Raw genomic sequence first — 21869 nt, 5'->3', positions numbered from 1 at the left:
CCTACAACTTTTAGGATTCAATATCAAATAATAATTATACAACCTGAACACCTTCTTCCATGTCCTTCATCCACCCTCAACACCTCAGGCCCAATCATGAAATGGGGTTCTTTCAGCACAGCCAACACATTTTTCACTGTCTTTTGGTCCCCAATATCAGTTTTTCTTTCTTCTTATGGACTATCATTCCATCCCTTTATCTCCAGAACTTTCATTCTCTCCCTTTCTGGGCTCCATCTCTGCCTATCTGCTCACTCAGATACCCTCAGCATTTATTATACATTACTCCTTTCCCTGGAGTAAATCAGTTCTGGAGAAGGATAACTAGACTCGAAATGTTGACTCTGGTCTCTGTCCACAGATGCAGCAGGACCTGCTGAGTTCCTCCAGCAACATCTGTATTTCTCTCAGGTTACAGAGTTAATGTCCAAATGGAAATATGTTAGAGGGATTGCTTGGTAGAACGAGTGTGAGTACATTAAATGGACAGGATTAGTTTCCTGAGATAACACAGAATGGACCTGGAGGAACAGAGCAGGCCAGGCAGCATCAGACGATATTTTCTGAAAGGGTCCCAACCCGAAATGTCAACTTTCTGGAAGGGTCCCAACGCAAAATGTCAACTTTCACCCAAAATGTCAACTTTCTGGAAGGGTCCCAACGCAAAATGTCAACTTTCTGGAAAGGTCCCAACCTGAAATGTGAACGATCTGATGCTGCCTGGCCTACTGTGTTGTCTCTGGCTCCAGCATCTGCAGTTCTTTCTATTCCTAAAGGAGTAAATTCCTGTTGTGTATGGTGCTAGCTATTTGCTTGTACTCTGAACAGTGAATGAATGTCATTGACCATCTCTGCAATGCTGCAGGTAACTCCCAACCCGTGACAGGACACGGCAGCTGGCCCGGAAGTGTTTGCGGCTGCGCGGGGCGGGGTGAAAGGTCACCGTTTCAGTTAGGATCCGCTCGGGCTGACGGCGCGGTCTTGAGGCCTGTCGGTGAAGGCCGCATCACCACCGCCATCTCTATCTCCATCTCTGGGAGGCTGATGCAGCTGCGTGCTTCCCGTGTTCACCCACAGAGTGCCCCGAGCCGCTCACTCTGTCCTCACAGGTCCCGAGCATCACGGTGAGTAAGCAAAGCACGCACGGAAGGGAAGGTGGGTACCGCCGGCGGCACCGGTAACCAGCTGACACTCACCGCGGCACGGTCTGTGTAATCTTCCGCCCCCCCCCCCCCCCCCCCCCGTCACTGACTGCGGCACGGTCTGTGTAACCCCCCCCCCCCCCGTCACTCACCGCGGCACGGTCTGTGTAATCTTCCGCCCCCCCCCCCCCCCCGTCACTGACTGCGGCACGGTCTGTGTAATCTTCCGCCCCCCCCCGCCCCGTCACTGACTGCGGCACGGTCTGTGTAACCCCCCCCGTCACTGACTGCGGCACGGTCTGTGTAACCCTCCGCCCCCCCCCCGTCACTGACCGCGGCACGGTCTGTGTAACCCTCCCCCCTGTCACTGACTGTGGCACGATCTGTGTAACCCCCCCCCCCCCCCCCCCGTCACTCACCGCGGCACGGTCTGTGTAAGCCCCCTTCTCCACCCCCCCCCCCGTAACTGACCGCGACACAGTCTGTGTTAACCCCCCCGTCACTGACCGCGACACAGTCTGTGTTACCCCCCCCGTCACTGACCGCGACACAGTCTGTGTTAACCCCCCCCCCGTCACTGACCGCGACACAGTCTGTGTTAACCCCCCCCCCCACCCCGTCACTGACCACAGCACGGTCTGTGTAAGCCCCCTTCTCCACCCCCCCCCGTCACTGACCGCGACACAGTCTGTGTTAACCCCCCCCGTCACTGACCGCGACACAGTCTGTGTAAGCCTCCCCCGTAACTGACCGCGACACAGTCTGTGTTAACCCCCCCCCGTAACTGACCGCGACACAGTCTGTGTTAACCCCCCCCCGTAACTGACCGCGACACAGTCTGTGTTAACCCCCCCGTCACTGACCGCGACACAGTCTGTGTAAGCCTCCCCCGTCACTGACCGCGACACAGTCTGTGTAAGCCTCCCCCGTAACTGACCGCGACACAGTCTGTGTTAATCCCCCCCGTAACTGACCGCGACACAGTCTGTGTTAACCCCCCCCCGTAACTGACCGCGACACAGTCTGTGTTAACCCCCCCCCGTAACTGACCGCGACACAGTCTGTGTAAGCCTCCCCCGTAACTGACCACGACACAGTTTGCGTAACCCCCCCCCTCACTGTCCGCAGTGCAGTCTGTGTATACCCCCTTGTCACTGAAAGTGGCAGGGTCTGTGTAAACCTGCCATCGCACTGACCACGGCGCGGTCTGCAAAAACCCCCCCATCACACTGACCACGGCGCGGTCTGCAAAAACCCCCCCATCACACTGACCACGGCGCGGTCTGCAAAAACCCCCCCATCACACTGACCACGGCGCGGTCTGCAAAAACCCCCCCATCACACTGACCACGGCGCGGTCTGCAAAAACCCCCCCATCACACTGACCACGGCGCGGTCTGCAAAAACCCCCCCATCAGACTGACCACTGCACGGTCAGTGTCAACTCCCTCCAACACACTGACAGTGGCACAGTCTGTATAAGCCTCCTCAGACTGACTGCTACATGGTCAGTGTGTACCCCCCTCAGACTGACAGTAGTGTGGTCTGTGCAAGCCCCTTTACCCCAACTCCCACTGACTGCAGCACGGTCTGTGTAAGCCCCCCTGACACTGGCCGCAGCACGGTCTGTGTAAACATCCCCTCACGCTGACGGCAACACAGTCTGTGTAAACCACTCCCTCACACTGACTGCAACACTGTCTGTGTAAACCACTCCCTCACACTGACTGCGACACTGTCTGTGTAAACCACTCCCTCACGCTGACTGCGACACTGTCTGTGTAAACCACTCCCTCACGCTGACTGCAACACTGTCTGTGTAAACCACTCCCTCACACTGACTGCGACACTGTCTGTGTAAACCACTCCCTCACGCTGACTGCGACACTGTCTGTGTAAACCACTCCCTCACGCTGACTGCGACACTGTCTGTGTAAACCACTCCCTCACACTGACTGCGACACTGTCTGTGTAAACCACTCCCTCACACTGACGGCAACACTGTCTGTGTAAACCACTCCCTCACACTGACTGCAACACTGTCATTGTAAACCACTCCCTCACACTGACTGCAACACTGTCTGTGTAAACCACTCCCTCACACTGACTGCAACACTGTCTGTGTAAACCACTCCCTCACACTGACTGCAACACTGTCTGTGTAAACCACTCCCTCACACTGACTGCAACACTGTCTGTGTAAACCACTCCCTCACACTGACTGCAACACTGTGTAAACCACTCCCTCACACTGACTGCAACACTGTCTGTGTAAACCACTCCCTCACACTGACTGCAACACTGTCTGTGTAAACCACTCCCTCACACTGACTGCAACACTGTCTGTGTAAACCACTCCCTCACACTGACTGCAACACTGTCTGTGTAAACCACTCCCTCACACTGACTGCAACACTGTCTGTGTAAACCACTCCCTCACACTGACTGCAGCACTGTCTGTGTAAACCACTCCCTCACACTGACGGCAACACAGTCTGTGTAAACCACTCCCTCACACTGACTGCAACACTGTCTGTGTAAACCACTCCCTCACACTGACTGCAACACAGTCTGTGTAAACCACTCCCTCACACTGACTCCAACACAGTCTGTGTAAACCACTCCCTCACACTGACTGCAACACTGTCTGTGTAAACCACTCCCTCACACTGACGGCAACACAGTCTGTGTAAACCACTCCCTCACACTGACTGCAACATTGTCTGTGTAAACCACTCCCTCACACTGACTGCAACACAGTCTGTGTAAACCACTCCCTCACACTGACTGCAGCACTGTCTGTGTAAACCACTCCCTCACACTGACTGCAACACTGTGTGTAAACCACTCCCTCACACTGACTGCAACACTGTCTGTGTAAACCACTCCCTCACACTGACTGCAGCACTGTCTGTGTAAACCACTCCCTCACACTGACTGCAACACAGTCTGTGTAAACCACTCCCTCACACTGACTGCAACACTGTCTGTGTAAACCACTCCCTCACACTGACTGCAACACTGTCTGTGTAAACCACTCCCTCACACTGACTGCAGCACTGTCTGTGTAAACCACTCCCTCACACTGACTGCAGCACTGTCTGTGTAAACCACTCCCTCACACTGACGGCAACACAGTCTGTGTAAACCACTCCCTCACACTGACTGCAGCACTGTCTGTGTAAACCACTCCCTCACACTGACTGCAGCACTGTCTGTGTAAACCACTCCCTCACACTGACTGCAACACAGTCTGTGTAAACCACTCCCTCACACTGACTGCAGCACTGTCTGTGTAAACCACTCCCTCACACTGACGGCAACACAGTCTGTGTAAACCACTCCCTCACACTGACTGCAACATTGTCTGTGTAAACCACTCCCTCACACTGACTGCAACCTGATGCAGTCTCTGTGAACTGGCTCTTACTAAGTGCAGTATGGCTTCTGTAAACATTAGGAATAGGCCATCTGGCTTTTCGTGCCCACTCTGCCACTCAATGGGTTCATGGCTGATCTTTTTGTGACCTCAGCTGCACTTAGCCACCTTCTCACCATAACCCTTAATTCATTTACTGTTCAAAAAAGCCATCTGTCTTGGCTTTAAAAATATTCAGTGAGGAATTGTCAACGACTTCTCTAGGCTGGGAATTGCACAGATTCAAAACCCTTTGGATGAAGGTGGTCCTCCTGTGTTCAGTCCTAAATCTGGTCCCTCTAATGTTCAGGTTATGTCCTCTTGTTCTAGCTTCACCCGTCAGTCGAAACATCCTGGCTGACGTTTCGGGCCTAGATCCTTCATCAGAGGGTCTGATGAATGGTCTGGGCCTGAAACGTCAGCTTTTGTGCTCCTGAGATGCTGCTGGGCCTGCTGTGTTCATCCAGCCTCACATTTTATTATCTTGGATTCTCCAGCATCTGCAGTTCCCATTATCACTGAGTCGAAACATTCCTCCCCCGCCCCCCCAATCACTGCATTCTTCTCAATTCCAATGAATATAATCCTGCCATCTCTTTCAGTACCTGGGGATGCATTCTTTCGGGGCCAGGAGACCTGTCTACCTTTAACTCCGTTAGCTTGTCCAACACACTCTCATTCGTGATAATGATAGTTTCTGAGCCCTCACCTGCCTTCATCACCTTTGCTATCCATTACTGGCATGTTATTTGTATCCTCTGAAGATTGACACAAAACACTTGATCAATATCTTGGCTATTTCCTCCTTTCTCGTAGCCGTTCTTTATCGTGTTATATATTTGTAGAAACTTTTGTTATGTCTTTGTTTTAAGTTTGTTCACTCTCGTAATCTGTCCCTTTACTTTCTATCTCCTTTTCTTTAAAGCTTTTTTGTGGCTCTCTGTTGAGCTGTAAAGTTTTCATAATCTTCTAGTTTCCTACTGGTCTTTGCCACTTTGCTTTATCTTTCAATTTGATAGATTCACTTATTTCCTTAGATATCCATCGCTGATTACTCATTTGTCAACAGTCCTTCTTTTTCACTGGTATATACTTTGGCTGCACACTTTGAAAAATTACTTTGAAAGTCCACCCCTATTATATGGAATGAGCTGCCAGAGAAAGTGGTTGAGGCAGGTACAATAGCAACATGTAAAAAACATTTGGATAGGTATATGAATGGGAAGGTTTGAGAGACATTTGGAACTAGCTGAGTGGTCAGCATTGACCAGTTTGGGCCGAAGGGCCAGTTCCTAAGCTGTATTACTCAATGATGCTATGCCTCTGTTTCTGAACTGTCCCACCATAAGATCTTTGCTTCCAGTCTACTTTAGCCAACTTCTCCCTCGTTCTATTGTAGTCTCCTTTGTTTAACCACAAGACCTGATATTGGATTTTATCGTCTTATTTTCGTTATGTATTCTAAATCAAGCTATACTGTGATCGCTCCTTCCAAGTGGATCCCTAACTAGGAGACCATTAATTATTCCTACCTCATACACAGGACCATATCTAGGATAGTATGCTCCCTTGTCGGTTCGATTGCATGCTGTTCAAAAAAACTATCATGGATACATTCAATGAACTCCTCCACATGGCAGCCTTGACCAACCTAGTTCAACCCATTGACATGTAGATTAAAATCCCCCATGATAATTGCAGTACCATTTTTACAGGAATTAGTTATTTCTTTGTTTATTGCATGCATCAATGTCATGTCATTAGTTTGATAGTCTATAGACTATGCCTATCAGTGACTTTTTCTTCTTTGAATTTCTACTTTCCACCAATTTGGACTCAACCTTTTTCTCTGTAGAACCTATGTCATCTCTCACTACTGCTTTAGGTCATCCTCTGCGCAATCAGTGTGAACCTGCTTACACTGATTGCATTGCAGTCTCTGTAAACTTGCTCGCACCGACTGCTTTGTAGGACCGCCTCTGTAAAATCTGTTTGACTGCGCCACACTCACAGTCTCTATTAACATAATCTCACGGATGCAGTACAGCACAGCCTTTGTGAGCCAAATCTCTCTGACCGCGTGGTAAAACACAGGCACGATAAGTATTGAGGCTCTGAGTGCAGTGTACAGCAAGACAAACTCTCTTTTGACCCAGTCTCACTGACTGCGCAACCGCACCTCGCACAGCTTTTATAAGCCCTGTCTCACTGACGACACTGCATAGCTTTATAACCTCAATCTCCATAAACTAGCTTAGCTCCCTGAACATCATCACAGCCTCACCAACACCACTACAAAATCCACCTGGTATACCACTCACTCCATTCATCTCACTTACACCAGTAAACACCTCACGCTGTGCTCCACCCAACCACAGACAAGCTACCCTCTTGAATTCTTGCCTGGCCCATCTTGACCCACCATGCAATTCCAGTGCTTCAGAACTTGCTTCATTACTGTCAGCTCAGAGCTCTTCATTTCATCCAATTTAAGAGTATAAAATATGTTGCATTTTTTTTAGAGAAAAGGTGACAATAAAAGTTACACATAACTAGTTTGAGGAAGACAAAGCTAAATCTGATGCGTCCCCCTTTTTGATCTCACTATGCTCTAAGGGCCTATGGAAAATCCAAGGATAGAAAAATTCAGCATTTATGTAGATAACATCAGTCAACGTGATAATGTTCCAAAATGCTTCACATTTGACTTAATACCTTTGATATGTAGACACTTGTTATTTAGATAAAACTGTTGAAACATAAAGTAACTGTACAATTAGTAGCAATTATAAGAAGAACAGAAACATGGGCAATAAATGCCATGCTGTAATTTTTTGCTTTTCATTTTCAGTAATGGTTTTGCATTTAACAATTGTAAGCTAGACAGTTGCTGTTTTGATTTATTCAGAAAGAGGGTGACATTTTTGTTGCTGATTGGAACACTTCAAACCAAAATCTTTGAGTGGTTTTCTGCTGCATGCACTTCAGACATTTTCTTTATGGAATTTAGAATGGCATATCCGGCAGCATGCTTAATAGATTAAAATAGCTTTCTTGTGTGGCTATGGATTTTTCTATTCAACCTTTTCATTTCTGCGTCGTTTTGAAATGCAGTGTAAATGGAATAATCTTCTTTCTCAGCTTTCTGTCCTGAAAGTGATGACTTACACTATTGTTACAGGCTCAGGGAGACTAACAATCTTTGTCTGGCCAGTTTTCATGGCTAGGACTAAGCAATAAGAGTTGACATAATCAACTGAGGGACTCTCTCAAATTAATTCTCATATCTCTGGTTAACGTGCATTTATGCTCAGTTTAAATTATGAATCAATGGAAATTGGTAAGGGAACAGGTTCAATTTTATTGTTCCCGTCCCAGTTCCACTCGTGTAAAGGTCAATTATAGCATCTCCACCACCACTTAGTTGGCATATGGTCAGATATATACCTGAGATTGAAACCAGAACTTTCATAATCTGTTTGATATAAAGCTGTAGCAAATGCCCATTATCAACTCAACATTGAACTGAAGGAATGTCATTCATCATTTGATTCTGGAGAGATCAAGATTCAAACAAATTAAAATTTTAGTACCACATGAAGTGCCACACCTGCCCCCATACCACCTCCCTAGGCCCCAAGAAGACTGTCCGCATCAAGCAGATGTTAACCTACACATCTGCCAATGTGGCATACTGCATCCGCTGTACCCATTGTGGCCTCCTCTGCATTGGGGAAACCAAGTGGAGGCTGGGGGACCGCTTTGCAGAACACCTACGCTCTGTTCACAATAAACAACTGCAACTCCCAGTCACAAACCATTTCAACTCCCTCTCCTGTTCCTTAGATGACATGTCCATCCTGGGCCTCCTGCAGTACCACAACGATGCCACCCGCAGATTGCAGGAACAGCAACTCATATTCCGCTTGGGAACCCTGCAGCCCAATGGTATCAATATGGATTTCACAAGCTTCAAAATCTCCCCTCCCCCTACCGCATCCCAAAACCAGCCCAGCTTGTCTCCGCCTCTCTAACCTGTCCTTCCTCTCACCGTCCCCTCCTCCCACCTCAAGCCACACCCCCATTTCCTACCTACTAACTTCATCATGCCCCCTTGACCTGTCAGTCTTCCCTTGACTGACCTATCTCCTCCCTACCTCCCCACCTACACTCACCTTTACTGGCTCCATCCCTGCCGCTTTGCCTTGTCTGTCTCCTGTCCAACTATCTTCTCCTCTATCCATCTTTGATCCACCTCCCCCTCTCTCCCTATTTATTTCGGAACCTCCTTCCCCTTCCCCATTTCTGAAGAAGGGTCTAGGCCTGAAACGTCAGTTTTCCTGCTCCTAAGGTGCTGCTTAGCCTGCTGTGTTCGTCCAGCTCTACACCTTGTTATCTCGGATTCTCCAGCATCTGCAGTTCCTATTATCTCTGATAAAATTTAGTTTTTTCTGGCTTCCTATTATCTCAGAAATGAACACTGCACGTGTAGAGCAGAGATGTGTGACCATATTCAGTACAAAAGTCTTGAAAGTTTAGAATCTGTAAGCTGAAAACCACTGTGTTCTTTAACGCATGAGGTGAGGTGAATGTTATACATGACCATATGAGTGAAGGAGGCTTGGATTCATTCTCCACTCATCTGAGCCCCCACCAGTAGTAACAGTGAAGGATGCTGGCAGTCAGCACTCTTGGACTTGTAAAGGAAGGGCATGTTGTACTCTGTTGTCCTCTGTTCATATGCATACATGTATGAGGATGTTGGGTAAAGACAGAGTTGGACTTGGCTATGGTATCCTTTTGTAGTTGAGTTGCCCACTGATAGTGATTTCTGGGCTTGTACTAGCAGGATGGGCAGTTGGTTGAAATAATGGAGGGTGACTAGAACTGTGGAAATGCATTCGAGCACCAATTAGTGCTGTTTGGGGCAAATAGCAGGAAAGTAGGGAAGGAAATAGTATTGTACATATGATTTCATTCAAAGGTAATCATGAAACCATTTTTGAAGCTTGGTTACTTATTTTAAAAGACTTGAACGATTAATGGATGTAGCAGTGAAACAGAGTTGCTGCACTGACTTTCTTCTGTCATCTACTGACTCCACTGACTATAAACTATAAACCACACCAAACGCTGCTCACCCATGATTCTTATGGTTACTGACTTACATTGGCCATTATTCCACCAATAATTAATATTTTTAACCTTGTGTTCAAATCCTTCTATTCATTCAGCCTTATCTCTCACTTCTTCCAGACCTGGAAAACTTATAGAAATCTGTCTGTCATCAACTTTGGACTCTGGTCTAATCCCTGTGCTGTCACGCCTCACCCCCACACCATCATTAGTGGATGGGTTTGCTGCTGTTTTGATGTCAAACCCTTGAATTCCTTCCCTAAAGCTCTCTGTACCCCCTCTATTTCTCTCTACTCTTTTAGACAGTTACATTTTAACCAACATTTTAATCACCCACTCTAATATGTCATTTGATTTTGTCAGGTTTTGCCTGACTGTAGGCTGCATTGAAATTTTCCTACTTTAAAGATACTGTGAAATACTAGTTATTGTTGTTATTCCTTACTCCTTGAAAGCCCTTGTTTAAACTCACTCCTTCCTATTTAAACTAAGTGAAGATGGGAATGGGCAAGTTGGCATGCTGTCTTTTTCATATTTAGGATCTGTGTTTGAATTTGCACTGAATCATTGAACCCGCTGCCTCCATAGATCATATTAAAAAATGAGTTTGATTATTGTATCCACATTTTGTGGGAGATTTCAATACCTAAAATATCCATGTATATTTCCTGCTCTGACTAAACCTGAACAACAGCTCAAAAGCTTACTGGAACTGGAATCTATTCTTAACAGAAAACTACAATACAGATGAGAGTAAAATAAGTGAGCCAGCTTTGAATGGAAAATCAATACATTTCCATTTTCTGAAGTACCATATTGGAAGCATTTTTTGATGAGTAGCTAACACTATTATATTATTGCTAATGATATCATTGCAGTACTTGAAACTTTCCTTTTCACCTTGTCCACATTCCAATGTTCATGTCGTTGGTCTATTGCTGAGGGTTCCAGAACTAACAAATGTCTTGTTTGAGATTCATCATAAGCCATGTTGCAATTTATTGTGCCAACGAGCAATAGTGAGGAGAAATTCTGTCCTCGCAGTCCCTTACACCAACAATTCAAATCCTGGTGCTGGACAATTCCTCAGATGCCAGCCCCCTCTCTGTTTGAAGGGAAAGATGAACAGAGCAGGTTCCTTTTGAACTATGAAAGGAGGGAGATAGCCTGTCTCGATAGTTTCTGTCATCCTATAGTGGAAAGAAAATTGTGAATAATTAGAGTTTAGCCCTGAAAAAAGAGTTTTTCCATGAAAAAAAAGGTGATATTACCCCAGTATAAATAACCTGGGGGTAACCAGAGATCAGAAACTGAATTGAACCAGCCAGTAAAGAACTGTAGCTACAAAAGCAGATCCGTGTCTAGAGCCTCTACACTGACTAGCTCGTCTCCTGCCTTCTCAAAACTTGTCCACCATCAACAAAATACATGTCATGTTATGTATCAAGACGTGATACTCTGCATTTATTTGGATGGGTGCAGCATGACCAACACTCATAAGTTTGACACTATCCAGGACAAAATATCCTGTTGTATCGGTATCTAATCCATCACTTTCAACATCTTTTCACTGCATTATTGATGCACAGCAATACCATTGTGTATTAAATATAATAATCAGTGCAATAATTCATCAGGGCCCATTGGACAAAACCTTACAACCTATATCCTCCTCCACCCAGAAAAACAAGGGCAGCTAATGCAGGGGAAACCCATCTTCAATTCTCTCACCATCCTGATATGAATCTATATCACCATTCCCGTGTTGTTGCTGGGTAAAAATTGTGTAATGCCCTCCCATTGTGACTTTGTGGATGTACCAACAACACATGGACTCCAGTGATTCATGAAAACAACTCACTGATGCTTCTTTTGGGCAGCAAATACTGACATTGACATCAGTGTCCTCATCCCATGGAGTACTTAATAGAAAACGGATGCAAATGCTGTAGTTCCAAAATTTACAAAACATAATTTGAGAAATATTTGAAAGGGAAATAAAGTTATAGAAACAAATAGAGATTTCTGGAGAAACTCAACAGGTCTGACAAAAATCTGTGGAGTGAGAAACAGAGTTAACCCTTTGTGTATGGTATAAATATTCTTCAGAAGAGTTCTAAGTTTCCCCGGGATTCTCTGTTATTGTTTGAGATTTCCAGCATCCAGAATTTTGGCTCTATTTTATAAATTTACTGGTCAATGGGGAGTGGGACATTGGCTCTGTCAAAAAAAATACTGGTCACTTGGGCCAAATAGAAGACTGTTACTTCCAGTTTTAATTTTGGCAACTATCATTTGCAGTTTTTATTTTCACGGGAGTAGTATTTGAAATTTGAGTACAATATATGCTACAAGTTGTACAGATGTAAGAAGTGATATAAGCCAATTAGTGAAGCAGAACCTGGAAAGATCCAGACTGGTTGAATTGTTTTGGTCTTGTTTTCCAGATTCTGATGAACAGGAGAAAATAGCAGCTGGCAATATGGAAATTGATGATTCCTTGTACAGGTAAGAGAAGAACAAAATAAATTTTGATGCAAGTAAACTCATAATGGCTATGTTCCGATTATGTACATTGTGCTTTTGGACATCATACTGTGCCATTGGGGTTCAGTTTGCAGAGTCCTTGAATATTTTTAAGACCGATACGTAGATTCTTGATAAGTTGGTGAAAGGCTATCGGGCGTCTGTGGGAGTTTACATTCGGATCAATCATGACCTTATTGAACAGCAGAGCAAGTCAGAGGGTGTGAATGGCTTCCTTCTGCATCTGATTTGTGTGTCACTGAACAACCTAGTTAGATTTTTGTTTTTTTTATTATTTATTTCATGAAACATGGTAATCATTGACCAGGGTTGTATTTGTTATCCATCCTTAATGGCCCTTGAACTGAGTGGTGTGAGGGCAGATGAAAGTCATCCACATTCCTGAGGATCCAGAGTTAATTGTAGGTCAGACCAGCTAAAGATGGCAGATTTCCTTCAAAAATGGACATTAAGGGAGCAGGTGAGGCTTTATGACAGTAATGCTACCATGAAGTTATCATTATTGAGACTAGTCCTGGCTTTAATTTCGTGGGGGAATTTGAACTAGTGTCTCTAGGGCATTGAGCCTGAGCCTCTACATTACCACTGAGTCAACTCCTCCGCTTGCACAGCCCTTGTTCTGGCCTCCCTTGCCTGAGTGAATATCTTCTTTGCCCAACCTATCAACTTCTTTAATAATTCTAAAATACTCAGATTGGATCACCTCCTAGTCTTTTACACTCAAGGGAATATAAACTGAATCCATGCAACTCGCCCTTGTAACCTTACACTTTTAGCCTTGGTGTAATTCTGGTGAGTCTGTACTGTGACCCTGTTTCTGTTGTCCAGCACTGAATGGTGTTTTCTGAATGAGGTTTCATCGTAACTATGTATACATGCAATGTAATTTGCAGCCTGTGTAATCCATTCCTGAGAGAACATTGAAAAGGAGCACTTTATTATAAGCTGTAATGGTGATAAAGCTAGTAGCATCCTATTTATTTGGTGTGTGAAATTTAATTCCTAGAGACCTGACAGCAGGATGAGAAGAGGGATATGAGCTTTGTATTTCAGATTAATGTGGAGATAAATATGCATGAATATAAAACAGGCTAATTGCAAGTGATAGGTGCAGGTTTCAAACAGCCAGAGTTGGCAAGAGTTTTACTCACTGTTCTGTCACCTAAAATTTTTATTTAAAAATTATAGATCAATAAAAATTCTGACTAAAGATTTTGAGATGAGCATAGATGATTATGTTTTTCTGGTACACAGTAGCATCTGTGCTGCTGAAAATGAAGGTGAATGACCTGGAGAATAGAGCTATCTGCAACTGAATGGCACAGGTTTTATAGTTCTGCAGATTCATGAATTACCTTTTGTGGACCAGAGGATTTTACATAATAGATCTCTGTTATAGTTCATTGTGTATCTCAAGGGATTGATTGACTTGCACAAAAATATATCACTGAACAAATTGTATGCAACTCAGAGAGAACTGTCTTATAATTTGTCCAGATCCATTCTCTCAATGTCATTAATACAGACAGATTTAAATATTGGAGCAATTTATTGTTGCAATCCTTGTCGTGGAATGCACAATTCAATGTATATATTTTGACAATTATATTTAGCACAATGCCCTGCTGAGTACTGATACTTATTCTCTTGTTAAGATTTAGCTGTTTTGTTTCTGAGGTATCAAAACAATTCCATATTATTTTTCTCATTAATTTATTCATTTTCTTACTCATTCAATAGAAGTCTAGGAACTAGCTAGATCAACATTTGTTGCCTATCCCTGCTTTCCCCGAAGATGTTGGTGATCTGCCTCCTTGAACTGCTGCTTTCTATGTAGTGTTGGTGCATGACCATGTGCTACTGGGAAGGAACAGTGATACAGTTCCTTGTCAGCATAGTATGTGACTTGGAGGGGTGCTGTCAGATGGTCGTGTTCCCATACATCTCTGGTCTCCTCTTTTCAGATGGTGGAGGTCACAGGTTTGGAAGGTGCTGTTGAAGGAACTTTGGTAGTGAATTGTTTGTAGTGGCTACAGTTGTGGCTCAGAGGTGGCATCTTTGAGTTAGATTGTGATGTGAGCCCTGAACTCTTCGACAAAAACAGAAAAGGCTCAACAGTCGGGCACCACTAGGGACTGAGTTAACAGATCGTTTCCCTTTCAGATTAGCTGTTCCCAATCACTTTGTGGAATCATGTTATTACAAATTGGCTGCGGGTTTTCTTACATTATGACCGTGATTCTTTCAAAAGGACTTCTTTAGTTATATCTTGGTCTCGACAGTCACTTTCTGATTTGGGATTGAGATTTCGGGAAGCAGTCCAAACAAATATCAGAAAATGTAGATTTTGTGCATGTTGCCTTGAAAAAGTGTGCGTGAAAAAATTTTGTGGATTGATGTTGCTGGCTCGAAACAACTGTTGGAGGGAAACGATGTCTCTAAAGTTAGAGGAGTAAATGGAAGCCTTCCACCGACTGCTTTAACTAAAAGAAATGCATGTACAAGGAAATTGGTAGGAGTGCTGGAGGAGATCAGCTCCCAAAGTCATAATTTATACATTGTATGGAAATCAAATTCAGACTGAACATTTCTATTGTGCACCCAATCCATCTTTTTATGCATTTTATTTAGAGGTTAGGGAATCACTTAGATGCATTAGCTATTGATTATGTTCCAGTAAAGGATATTGATTTGTGACTTGGCTGTGTTCATATACGTAGAGGCAACTTGAGATGGGAGAGTCTTGTGGTGCAGTCATAATGATCATACCTTGAGGCCAGAACGTCCGCATTCAAGATGTTCTTGTCATGATGGTATGCCATGATGTGTTCAAATAAGATTTTTTTTGAATGAACACTTGTGTAGATGCATATAATGCTTTTATCTTTTGTTTGCACAGTGGACTAGCGTGCATGATGACCAGGGTTCAGATCCCTTGCAAACTTTCAAAAAGTTTCAGGATAAATATCATGACTGTTACGGTAATTTCTTTACCTCTAGGCCTAAGATCTGGGTTCAAATCTTGACTGCCTCAGAGATATGCCATAATATGTCTAAATGACATCAATTGATAATAATTTAAATGAATGTGGTGGCGTAGCAATAACGTCAGTGAACTGAAATCCAGGCCACTGTGCTGGAACATAAAATCACACTGAATCATGGTAACTTTTCTGAAAAAAGGGTCCAGACCTGAAACATCAGCTTTCTTGCTCTTCTGATGCTGCTTGGCCTGCTGTGTTCATCCAGCTCTACACCTTGTTATCTCAGATTCTCCTGCATTTGCAGTTCCTACTATTTCTGAACCTTGGTAACTGATGGGATTTATGGGGCTCTTGTTGTGCAGTGACCATGTCCTTATTCTTGGACCAGAAGACCTGATTTCAAGTCCCACCTGCACTGGTGGTATGTCATAAAATGTCTAAATGTTTGTCCATCATTTCTGCAACTGTCAAATTTGAGCCCTTACAGTCAGGTACCTGCCACTATCATATATCTACCATGCCCATAGACAGCAAGATCTGAGCAATAGGTCTGATAGATGGGCAATGACATTCATGCCAGATGTGCCAGACGGTGATCATTTCCAATAAGATAGAAGGTAACCATTGCCACTTGACCTTCAATGGCATTAGCATTGTAGAATGCTCCACTATCAAATTCCAGAAACTGAATAGACCAGGGCTGCAAAGCAGATCAGAGGCTAGGAATTCCTTGACAAGTAACTCATGCCTCCCTAGTGTCTGTCCACCTTCTACCAAGGTGCCAGTCCTGAGTAAGATAACATGCTCTCTGCTTGATTGTATGGACACGGATCCAACCTCATTCAAGTACTTGACCATCAAGGACAAAGCAACTTGCTTAATTTGCATTCTGTCCACCACCTTGAATACTCAAATATGTCACAACTGATGTGCAATGGCTGCAGTGTGCACCATCTACACAATGCAGTGCAGAAACTCAGCAAGGCTCTTTTGACAGTACCTTCCAGACCGGCAACCTGTACTACCTAGAAGGACTGTACAGCAGATGCCCAGGACCCCCATCACCTGCTTCAAGGTTCTGCTTCAAGGCATGGCAACACTCGAATATAGTATGTAAAGGAATCGTGGATGCTGGATATCTGAAGCAAAAAACAGAAAGTGCTGGGGAAACTGAGCAGATCTGGCAGCAACTGTGGAGAAAAAAAAAGTTAAATGTTTCGAGTCCAGTGACAATGTTGGAAATGTGACGTGCCATCCTGCCTTGCAAGTGTATCACCATACCTTCACTGTCACTGGATTAAAATGTTGGAACTCCCTTCCTACAGAAAAGGACTGCAGCTGTTCAAGAAGGCAGTTCATCACCAACTATTCCTAGGCAGCTAAGGATAGGCAGTAAATACTGGCCTAGCTGGCAATATGCACATTCCATGAACAAATTTAATTTAAAAACTCCAATATAGAAACTACATATGGGCAGCCCAAGGTTGACTGCAACTCATGGCGGGTGCATGTGGTGTAGCGCTTGTGTCCCTACACCTGTGCCAGATGGTTTGGGTTCAAATTCCTCCTGCCAGAGTTCTGTCATACTATGCACAGGGTTTTTACCAGAGATTACAACAGGGCAAGCTGAAATGAGGGCTGTGCTATTGGACATGCATGACACAAATAAGTATATATAATAACTAAGGTGTAAGTGCTTTATCTTCCATGTTTTGACAACAGGTCAATTTTTGTGATGCTTCCTTGTTTCAGTTTTTTAACTGGCATTATTTATTGATTAAATGTTAAATGAGATTGGGAAAAATAGTTTGTGGAGAGGCATTAAATCATTCTCTTGCTTACTACCCTCTTTTTTTTCTTTTCCAATGCAGCCGACAGCGCTATGTCCTTGGGGACAATGCAATGTACCAGATGGCACAGTCTCATGTTTTCCTAAGCGGAATTGGTGGACTAGGTATTGAAATTGGTAAGCCACGTTTTAACATAATTCAAAAATGAGAATGGAATATATGATTTTAAAATGGTGACACATCAGCATGTCTTAATCTCTCCTCTCAGACTGTTACATTTATAAACTGTACTTTTCAAAGGCAGTCCACTAAATCCTTAAAGGTCTTATAAAGTTAGTGTTCCTTGAAATTTTCCACACAACCACTGTAATATTGTTAATTGTCAACAAGCAGCATCAAGAGGTGCCGCTTTAATAGTTTTCCAACATTGCTATTTTACCAAGACACACAGACTCCTCCCATATCATTATGCTGTTATAAAAATCATTCCCTCATTGATCGATGTTGCAGCCTCATTTGTTATATCTACACAAAGACAGATGTTTGTTCCTCATGTACCTGAGACTCCGGTTTGATGCTGCCATCTACCCTTTTGCTGTTTTTTTTTATCATGATACTTACGTAGTTATTCTTTTAAAGATATCAATTTGCTTAATCAGTTCTTTAGCTCACCTTTGAACCTTTGTTCCCGATTAAAACTTTGGTCAATCCTTTCCTGTCATGGGTCCTGTTTTGGCAGCCTCCAGTCCAAAGGGTGCAAATGTAAATGTTTAGCTGGTTTCGCCCCATGTATCCCCATATTTGAGAGTCTGACCAGATGCTACTTTCCTGTGCCAAAATATCTTAACACTCCACGATCTTCCTGGAATTCTTACTCAACATCTATCTACTGGTGTCCCTCTCCCTGCTCTCCTACTCTCACCAACAATAAGATGGTGTGCATCTTTGTTATTAAAGTTTGAGTCCATCCATTTAGTTGTCACTGCTATCTTCCCCTTCTACTGAGCTTAACCTCTGAGAATTCTATTGTTTTTGCCATGAGTCTGTATCTTTCTGAAGTTTCTTGCCTTAGCAAGAAAGGAAGTTATGAAATAATCTACTCATCCCAGTGTGCCTGTGCCCAGCAAAATAGCAACTATGGAGCACAATTCTGGTTTCCAGTTTTAGTCCATATCCCTGGAAGTTACAACACTTCAGATATATATCCTAGTGTTTCTTAAAAACAGTGAATGTTTCTCCCACTGTTACAGGCAGTATGTTACAGATTTTCACAACTCCTGCGGAATAAAGGTCTCCTCATGCACCTTTAATCCTTCTGCAGTTTGCTTTTAAACAATGCCTCTTGGTTATTGACATCTCCGCCGGGAAGAGAAGATCCTTCCTATCCGCTATACATCGTCTCCCCATTTTTAAAAATGTGCATTGTTGAGTGTCTCACTCTGATTATGACAGGATTTAAGCTGTTTTTCTAAAACTTGAATGCCTGAGCAGTAGTCCATGTCAGTAGTATACAAAGAGTACTGTGCATGTGTGTTATTGGAACTCGATTCATTCTTCTCTCAATATCGTGTGGTCCACGGGAAACAATCTCAACCGATCTGATCTTTCCCCACAGCCAGTATTTTTCTGTCCAGGCAGCATTTCGTAAATCTTCTTGGTATCCTGTTTAGTGTAGTCTCATCCATCCTGCAATGAAGTGACCAGAACAGTGTGCTGTCCTCTGGCTGTGGACTAACTGGTGGTTCTTTTTGCAAAGTCCCTTCTGTAATATTTTGTGATTCAACTAATAAAATTAAGTTACTCATATATCTTTGTTAATTTGTTTTATTCTTGCCCTATTTTCAGAGAATTCCATTCGGAACAGTCATTCCATCCATAAAATTTCTAGCCCCACCCTTTACTTTCTGCTGTGGAACTATATTTGCATCCAACTTGTTACCTAGCTGTGGATTTTATGGGTTTTACATTTCTGAGTAGTGTTCCATGTGGCCCCTTGTCAGAAGCTTTTCTAAAATCTGCCTGGACTACATTAACATGCGACCATCATTGAACCTTCATGCTACTCTGAAGCAAAATTCATCGCAGTTAATCAAACATTTCAATCCTTTAAATCAGTGCTGATTGTCCATGATCAGTGCTTTGAAAAGTGATGATTAATGCTTTCTCTCAGGATTTATTCCGATAATTTGCTCGCCATCGAAATTGAGCTGGTTACCTATAATTACTCAGTTTATCTCTTACAAACATTTTTTTAAGTAACAGAACATCTTGGGTTGTACTATGTGGTTAATTTGTGTCTGGCTGCTAAATATATGATCCAGCTATGCCCTGTAATTTTTTTTTAAAAAAGGCGCACTGCTGAATGTCTCACTTTGTGAAAGGATTTTAGGTTGTTTTTATAGAACTCAAATACTGAGCAGCAGTACCATCTCACTAGTATACACAGTATTGTGCATGTGTTATTGGAACTCTTATTGTGCGTATTTCCTTGGGTATAATTGTACAGGATAGTAACAGTACAAAATTTCTGTTTTTCGTATATTGTGGTGCAGATTGTGACTATAATAGAAGTAATGATGTGGCTCCAGTTTAGTCATTTGTATGTGTTAAGGATAAGCCCTGCTATACTGATTAGGGAATATCCTGTAGTTTCTAAAACTGTTGAGGTACAGATTACAGTAAGTATTAAACTGCTGTGGAAATTGTTTCTTTTTACTGAACACTGTCAATATTATAATAAAGTACTATAATAGAATGCAGATTACCATGCATGTAACACTGTGCATTACTTTGAGTGTTATAATTTATTTTATATAAGAATACAGTTTGTTTGTTTGATTACAGTACAATTCAGAACCCGTGAATAGAATACTTAAAGGACAGAATGAGGCCATTCAGCCTGGTTAGTCTGTGCCAGCTCTTTGAAAACAACTTGGCTAATTCCATTCACCTTCATGTGCATTTTCATTTCCCTTTTGAAAGCCATAATTAAATAGGCCTCCACCAACATTTCAGGCAGTGCATTCTAGATCCTAACCAATCATAGCACTATAAGAGATTTTTCTCATGCCTCTAGTTCTTATCCTAAATCCTTTTAATTCTTAAATGTGGACCCTAGTTCTTGCAGTGACAGGAACAATTTAACTTTTTCCATGATTTTGAACACCTTTATCAAATCTCTCAAACTTCTGTATTCCTAGGGGAACAATTGTAGCTTCTCCAATCTGCCCATCAACAGAAGGCCCTGATTGCTGGAACCATTGCTATAAGCATTGTAGGATATCACATGTGTATGATATTGGAATTCTTTTAGTGCCTATTAGTGTGGGTATAATTGCACAGGGTAGTGCAATAACTTATGACTACTGTGGTACAAATTGTGACCATTTTAATAATGATTATGGACAGTACTGTATCGATTACTGAGAGTCTTATAATTTCCAGTACTATAGAACAGATGACTGTTCACTATTAATGTGAAGACGAAGTATTATAATACTTTTGGCTGAGAGAATATCAGGAATCATTGTGAATATTACAGATAACTTTTATGCAATTCTAAAAATTTATAGTACAAGTTATGAATACCTTGGCACAAATTGACTTAATTATGTTATCAGTATCAACTAGTGCACTGACCTTAAAATACATACATTTGAGTATGGAATGCAAATTTGGCTGAATTTATTCACACCCAGCTTCTAGAAGTGCTGAAGCATATTAAAGTTGTTTACCACTATGCGGAGATCTGCTTTTGCAGCACAGCTTAGAGCTCAAGTCTGGCATTTACCCTATCTCTATAGTTTACTAGATGAGATGATCTTCGAATCAAAACATTTAAGGAAAAGATTTCAGTCACATAGTGATCAAATCACTAGAAAGTCTGGTTATTATGAGCTAATGAAGTAGTGAAGTAATTTAATCAAAAGCAGATTTTAATGTTTTTCATGGAAATTGAATAGTAAATGGACTTGTTTTGTTACAGTAACTACATTTTAAGTGACACGGTAAAATTGCTTAAGGCAAAAATAACAAGTTTTTTGCATTCCTTTGCAGCAAAGAACATTATTCTTGCAGGGATAAAGGTAAGATGAATCTTGACTTATAAATACTGTTGGTTGGTTATGTGTTTTCAGGTTTCTAAGACATTAATCTTTCTGGTTCTTGTCTTCCTTTTTTTTTAGTTTTCATATTTCAGTATATTTAGGGTTCTTAAAGGCATCAGTGAAAACAGAAATGTGTTCAGGGAGGAATTATGGAATGTGGCATTTAGGCAGCTGAAAATACAATTAGCAATGGGTAGGCTGAAAGAAATTTAGGATGCTCAGAAGAAGCAGAATCGGGGAGTGGAGATTGTATTGTAAAATGTGAGGTTATAGAGATCAGGTGGATTGACGCCATGAAGTAAACACAAGTATTGGAATTTTATATTTTTGAAACTGGGGTCTGGAAGCTAATGTAAAGCAGTTAAGAAAAGTGATACTGTACTGAACCTACTGTTGCATAGGATATAAGCTGCAGAATTTTGGATGGGCTGAGGTTTTGAAAAGAGGAAAATGAGAGTCTGGTCGTGACAGCATTGAAATAACTAATCCAAATCCCACAGTATCCAGACTTGGAAGAGAATTTGTAAGTGGTAGCTTTCCTATGTGTCTACTGCCCTTGTCCATCTAGATGGTATTGGTCGTGCATTTGAAAGATGCTGTCTGTTGAGTCTTGGTGATTTGTTGCAGTGCATCTTGTATATAATACATTCTGCTGCCCAGAAGCATTGGTGTCCAAGGAACTGGATATTGAAGATGGCAGATGTGAGAAATGCAGCAGTTCAGGTGTAGCTTAACACGTGCAACCT

At 42.7% G+C, this 21869-nt stretch overlaps 1 protein-coding gene across 1 annotated transcript in view; it reads left to right on the top strand.

The window, feature by feature from the left end:
* The first annotated feature begins 937 nt into the window (after positions 1 to 937).
* The window catches only part of uba6 (ubiquitin like modifier activating enzyme 6), a 101669-nt gene continuing 80737 nt past the window's right edge, over positions 938 to 21869 (top strand). Inside the window, exons 1-4 of the mRNA XM_059643544.1 lie at positions 938 to 1124; positions 12144 to 12204; positions 17099 to 17193; positions 21074 to 21102. Of these exons, the coding sequence (XP_059499527.1) occupies positions 12179 to 12204; positions 17099 to 17193; positions 21074 to 21102 (150 nt within the window). The 5' untranslated portion in view covers positions 938 to 1124; positions 12144 to 12178. The remainder of the gene's footprint in view (positions 1125 to 12143; positions 12205 to 17098; positions 17194 to 21073; positions 21103 to 21869) is intronic.

Source organism: Stegostoma tigrinum, chromosome 3 (genome assembly GCF_030684315.1).
Source record: "Stegostoma tigrinum isolate sSteTig4 chromosome 3, sSteTig4.hap1, whole genome shotgun sequence".
In the NCBI taxonomy this organism is placed as follows: Eukaryota; Metazoa; Chordata; class Chondrichthyes; order Orectolobiformes; family Stegostomatidae; genus Stegostoma; species Stegostoma tigrinum.
Note: the sequence above shows the minus strand (reverse complement) of the source record. Positions and strands in the feature narration are given on the sequence as shown.